The 5,828-nt window shown below is 37.3% G+C and overlaps 1 protein-coding gene across 1 annotated transcript; it reads right to left on the bottom strand.

Moving 5' to 3' along the window:
* Nucleotides 1-4,074: 4,074 nt before the first annotated feature.
* On the bottom strand, nucleotides 4,075-4,842 carry LOC130736122 (uncharacterized). Its single transcript, XM_057587968.1, has one exon. It carries the CDS (start codon nucleotides 4,840-4,842, stop codon nucleotides 4,075-4,077), a length of 768 nt encoding a protein of 255 aa, XP_057443951.1.
* Nucleotides 4,843-5,828: the final 986 nt, after the last annotated feature.

Here is a 5,828-nt window from a genome sequence, read left to right as displayed (position 1 = left end):
AAATGGGTATTTAAGGCTAAAATTGATTCCGGCGGAATTCCGGCGACATAACGGAAAATCTAATCCGGCAGAAGTGATCTTGGGCACATATAGAAGAGGTTTAGAATCAGAAATGAAAGATTCAGGATAGTTTTGCAAAAACCCAAAAACTATCCGCTCAGAAAACTCTACAGAAAAGCTATGGAAAAAGCGATCGGAGGTAAGGATTAGCGACTATACCTCGAAACCTTGAAGCAGCAACTAACGGATCAACGATCAAGCAAGGATTGAACAAAATCTTCTTCTCCTCCTCTCCTCTCAAACTCGCGGCCTTGGTGGGTAGAAAATGGTGGAGTTTTGTGATTTCTTCTCACTTGCTTGCTATATATAGAAGATGGCAAATCGCGGGAAAATGAAAGTTTCGCGAATCTGATTTTTCCGGCGTCATTCTCCGTGAATTAATAGATATGTTTTGGCAAAAGAATTCCAAAACCATAAAGAGGTCTCCTTGTATTTTTTGGCAACTAATGCATAGTCGGTATAAAACTATTTTACCCGATAAGTTGCTTTTTGCATCGAATGTCGGAATAGAAAACTTCCTTCTGAAGAAAGATTGAAATCATCAAGAGAAATGGGTGTACGCGTGTGGAATATTCATTTGAAGCTCTGAATAGAAAAAGTCTTCATTGTCGAGAAATTCTAGGGTTTTGAAATACCAGGGATTCGGTTTCGGCAAACTTCCGATGATTGGAATCGGACGTTCGTAGATCGTAGAGTTTCGCCTCGAAACGATTGTGATATATGGAAAAAGAGAAGTTCTAACATTTCTCTAAAGATTTTTGGAATTAACTTCCGTCGTGCCTAAAAGTGAAAATTAGCTATATACTAGGGTTTCTGACCTAGGTTTAAGCGTATAACGATCGTGCTATAACTTTTATCGACTTCAATACGAAACTCAGACTTTTCCTGAACTTTCTCCTTCATAAATTTATTTCATTTGGTAAACTCTTGTTCAGGTTTCCTTTCACGATACATCAAGCCTAATCGTAAATGGAAATCTCTTCCCCTTATTCTAAGCTTAAAAACTTGGGTCTTACAACCAGGAACTCAATGACGCTGTTTGTTTCCCCCAAAAGTCGACGGTTCGCCCAGAAAGTCAAATTGTAGGTCGACGGAGCTTGCCAGTAAAAGTTGTCCAAATTTGAAATTGATTGAAGGCTTTTGCTCTCCTTGCAGAAAAGATCGTCGCAGTGCACTCCGTTTTTCCATCGGTCACCGAAGTTTACTGGAAACCGCATCTGAAGGCGGCGGCGGCGGTTGACGGCAACAGAACGACGATTCAGAACATGGGTTTTATTGTGAACGTCACAAGGGTCCCAACGGTACTAACCTCGTTGTGAATGGAGGCCCGAGGACACCAGAAATGAATAGTAAAGTTGATAACATCGGCGACGGTGGCACTTCGTTTTCACGTCGCTTCTTGCTTGTCTTTCTTCGCTCTTTCTCACCGGTGATGGCTGGCGGTGGGTGATGGTGTCACGAAGAGAAGAAGAAGACTCATGGTGGCTCATGTGGTGCGGTGGTGTGTCCATTATCACGGGCGGATTCACCGCCTGGCTTGCTTGGGCGGTCTAAGAAAAAGAAAATTCTTTGGACCAGGTAAGTTTTATTAGCCCAAAAAAAAGAGAGAAAGGGAAAAATTTAAAAGGTAGGGGCGTAGGGTGGTGGGTCATGGGTGAGTGAGTGAAGAGTGGGTGAGACGGTGGGTGAGGCGGTGGGTGGGTGAAGACAGGTTGTGTCGCTGCTCGCGAAGGAAACAATAGCTGAAGCCCGATGACATACTAGTTGCGCGCGATGGGACTCGGGAAGCTGTGACGGAGGAGATCGCCGGAGTGGGTGCGGAAGTGGCTGAGATTGCCACCACTACATTTTGTTGTGACGGAGGAGATCGCCGGAGTGGGTGCGGAAGTGGCTGAGATTGCCACAACTACATTTTGTTGTGACGAAACAGGTGAGGTTTTGGTAGTGGAAAGGTTTGTGGTTGTTGATTTGCAGCCAGGTGAGTGGGTGAGGCGGTGACTGAGTGGGTGAGCTTGGCTCCGTCTTCAAACTGGGCATTGTCTTACTGGTTGATGAACTTGGTGATGGCTGACTCTAGTTGGACCTGCAGCTACTCTACCCTCTCGATTCAACTACAACCATTTCCATAGAGGGCGTGAGATATTGGCAAGAGAAGGATGTGGATGAGTAGTAAACTTTAGAGAGAAAGAGAAGTCATTACAATTTGGGAAAAGAGAATGAGGGGTGAATTTTTTAGACGAGCAAGATGAGTTGTTTCGTGAGTCTTTCTTTGGTCTTTAGTCTTCTTCCGTTTTAAACTTTACCAATTTTTAACATAAAAGGTTTATTGGTAATGGTGTAAGTTTGAGAAAGAAAAAGGGTTGAAGGGACCAAGACAGGAAAAGTCACCAGAGTTCTGAACACTTTTAAGAATTTAAAAAGCAAATAATTATTATTTTTTTATAAATATCTCTGACTCACCTATATATTTACAACGTAGTTTTCCTTTTAAAGGATGAAGAATGGCTGCCTAGGACACTTGAAAAATGATGAAATTCTTTAAAATACATATGATAATCAGATGCGGTCGGTTTAGGTTCTCAAATACATTATTTGTTATGGCAATAAACTATTCACACCGCAACAGTAGCAATGCCGTAACGCCTACAATCAGGGTCAGCCTTGGGCCTGTGCAGGCAGACCCACAGCTCAGGGCCTCTAAAAAAAATTCTCATTAAACTTTCTCCAAAACAAAAATTTAGTAGTTGCATTCAAGACCAGTTCTGTACTTATGTATTAAAGGTGTTCACAATTAATAAGAGAGACATGTAGATACAAGTAACTTGATATTTATTGGTCATATTTAAGAGTTTAATTAGCATTGGAATGTGGAAGGTTTCCTTGGGTGCTTCAAAAAATGCTAGGACATAGAATTTTTTTAAGTAGTTAATTTTTTTTTTGGATGATATTGACTAGAATATGACGTTTTGTTTATGTTAGCCACATATTTTTGAAGTTGTTGATGCTATTTACAATTTAAATAGATAATGTTCTTTAAAAAAAATTATTAGGGGTCCATTTTTATTATTTGCTCAGGGCCTCCAAAATGTCGGACCGACCCTACCTATAACTGTGACCATAATTTGAAATTTTGGATCAAACGTCAAGTGTGAGTAGTTAGACTTAGACTTAATTTTTTCCCACACTCCATAAAAAGACCTGGCTCTGCCACTGTCCATGATGGTGTTGTGGGTAGCCAGCGATAGTGGTCTCATGAAAGAATGAAGAAAACATGGTGGTGCTGCAGCCAAGGGGAGAAACTCGTGATTCAGGCTCATGGGAGAAGAAAGTGAAGGTGGTGGCTCCATGGCTGGAGAAGAAGAAGCGGACGTGGTGATGATGGTAGTGAGAACAAGAAGAAGGATGAAGTGGTGCTGTAAGAAAAAGAAAGAAAACAAGGAAGAGAAGAAGAAATGGTGAGTGGGTGCAGCTAAGAAAGAAGAAAGAATCGTGTTGTGTGCTGCTAAAGAGAAAACGTGAGGGAGAGTGAGAAGAGTGAGCGGTCTAGAGAGTAAGACTATGTACAATGGTTGAATCCATTCAACACCCTATTTTTTCACTTTTTACACTTCACATCATCTTCTTTCTCTTCACCTAATAATTTAACACTCATTCAATTGTTACTCACTACAATAGTTTTATTTAATAAAATTCAACACCCTATCCCACCACTTTTACTTCATATTCTTTACTTTCTTTTATGTTTTTGTTTTTGTGATTATATATTAATAACAATTATCGATTTAAATTAAATTAACATAATTTAGAGTTAATTTTTTTACTTTCTAATTTAGTAATTTTATATTCTTAAATAATTTTTTCTTGTAAGTCAAAAAAGACGACATATAGGGATAATCATTATTAAAACAAGTGAAATTACAAAAAATTTAAAATGCAATACAATACACTAATTAAAACAAGTGAAATTACAAAAAACTTAAAATGCAATACAATACACTAAGCAAACAAATTTATTTAATCACGAAACATTAAACTGAAACGTCCACTCTTATGACTTGAATACAATTCATGCGTTTTTGCCAATACATCATTTTCCGACAACACGCTTTGTTGCATACGCTTAGCGTTATCATAAGCGTCAATCCATTTATTAAGTATTATGTTCATGTAGTTGTAATGATTTCTACACGCAGTTCCATCACGGGGAGGATCAAATAAGCAATACTGATTACAATATTCAGCAATTTTACCCCAATATGCCTCACTTTTTTGGTTTCTCCCAACAACACTGCTTGTTCCATATCTAATCCACCCACTAATTAGAACCAAATTTTGCAGAGTTGTCCAATTAGTGTTTTTCCGGCGAGTAGGAGCTGAATCATTTGCATTTGGAGTGGCTTCATGACGACCGCTCGGAACATTTGGAGTGGCTTCATGACGACCGCTCGGAACATTTGGAGTGACTTCACCAAGACCCATTTGTGTAGAAAATTCAGGAAATTCATCAAGTCCAACATTTGGAACATTTTCATTTCCCATTGGAGTAGAAGAATAATAAGGGGGTGCTTGAGATGAATAAGACATTATTGATCCATAATGTTGACTATAATTTGGATTAGATGACAGCATGATAAAATTTGGAGAAAATCCATAACTTGGTATATTTTGGGGATCTCGTTGGTTGGAAGATTCATTTTGAATTATGTAGTTGTTGGGATTTTGGAAGTTGAAAGGGTAATTTGCTGAGTTTTGAGTGTTAAAACGGTTATTGTTGGGATCCATTTCACTAAAACAAGAGGGGAAAATGTCCTTTCTTTTTTCTGTGTCCAAATCAAATGAACCAAGTCTCTATTTATAGACAAAAAAATGATGAATTCTGGTGAAATAAAAAATTAAATAAAAAATTAATTTACTATGAAATAATTGACCTTAAATAATTAGAATGAAATAAGAATCTGAAAATTACAACAACCAATGCGATTTTGCCATGAGTACTGAGTGGGACCAAATCACTATTCATTCAACATGTTGAATTTATTCAAAATGTTTAACATTGAACACCTTTTTCAACATCCCCATTGGAGTCATTCAACATTCAACACCCATTTAACTACCTCATTGCAAGTAGTCTAAGAGGGAGACAATATATTTTTACTCATTTAATGATATAGTACATTTATTTCATCATCTTTCCTTATTTGTACTCTGCTATAATTTACTAGAATATACTCTTAGACCATATACAATGGTTAAACAAAAAATGTTTTGTTTACCCCTTTCCTACCTCACTTTTTTCTCTTCCCAACACTCCACATCATCTTCTCTCTCCAATTCAACAAACTCTCAACAATTACCCACTCCAATGGTTTTACTTAACTCTCAACACCCTATCCCACCACTCACCCTACCCCACCACTTTTTTATTTCACATTTTTATTTAATTTTATATTTTTGTTTTTATAATTACATAAAATTACAATTGTCGATTTAAATTAAATTAAAATAATAAACACTTAACAATTTAATTTTTTTTAAATATAGACTATAATTTTTTTTTCTTAACTTAAAATGCAAGACAACAAACTAAGCATACAAGAATTTATTTTATTTTCTTAAAATAAAATGCAAGACAACAAACTAAGCACACAATAACTTAAAATGCAAGACAACAAACTAAGCACACAACACACAAATAACGTAATTAGTACGATACAAATCATCTTCAATCCTGAGACATTCCAAACTTTGCCCAGATGTGCTTCACTAGA

Source organism: Lotus japonicus, chromosome 2 (genome assembly GCF_012489685.1).
Source record: "Lotus japonicus ecotype B-129 chromosome 2, LjGifu_v1.2".
NCBI classification, from domain to species: domain Eukaryota; kingdom Viridiplantae; phylum Streptophyta; class Magnoliopsida; order Fabales; family Fabaceae; genus Lotus; species Lotus japonicus.
The sequence above is the reverse complement of the archived record's forward strand: the minus strand, read 5'-3'. Positions and strand labels throughout refer to the sequence as shown.

Coding starts and splice junctions, on each gene's coding strand:
- LOC130736122 (XM_057587968.1), bottom strand. CDS start 4,842: ATGGATCCCAACAATAACCGTTTTAACACTCAAAACTCAGCAAATTAC.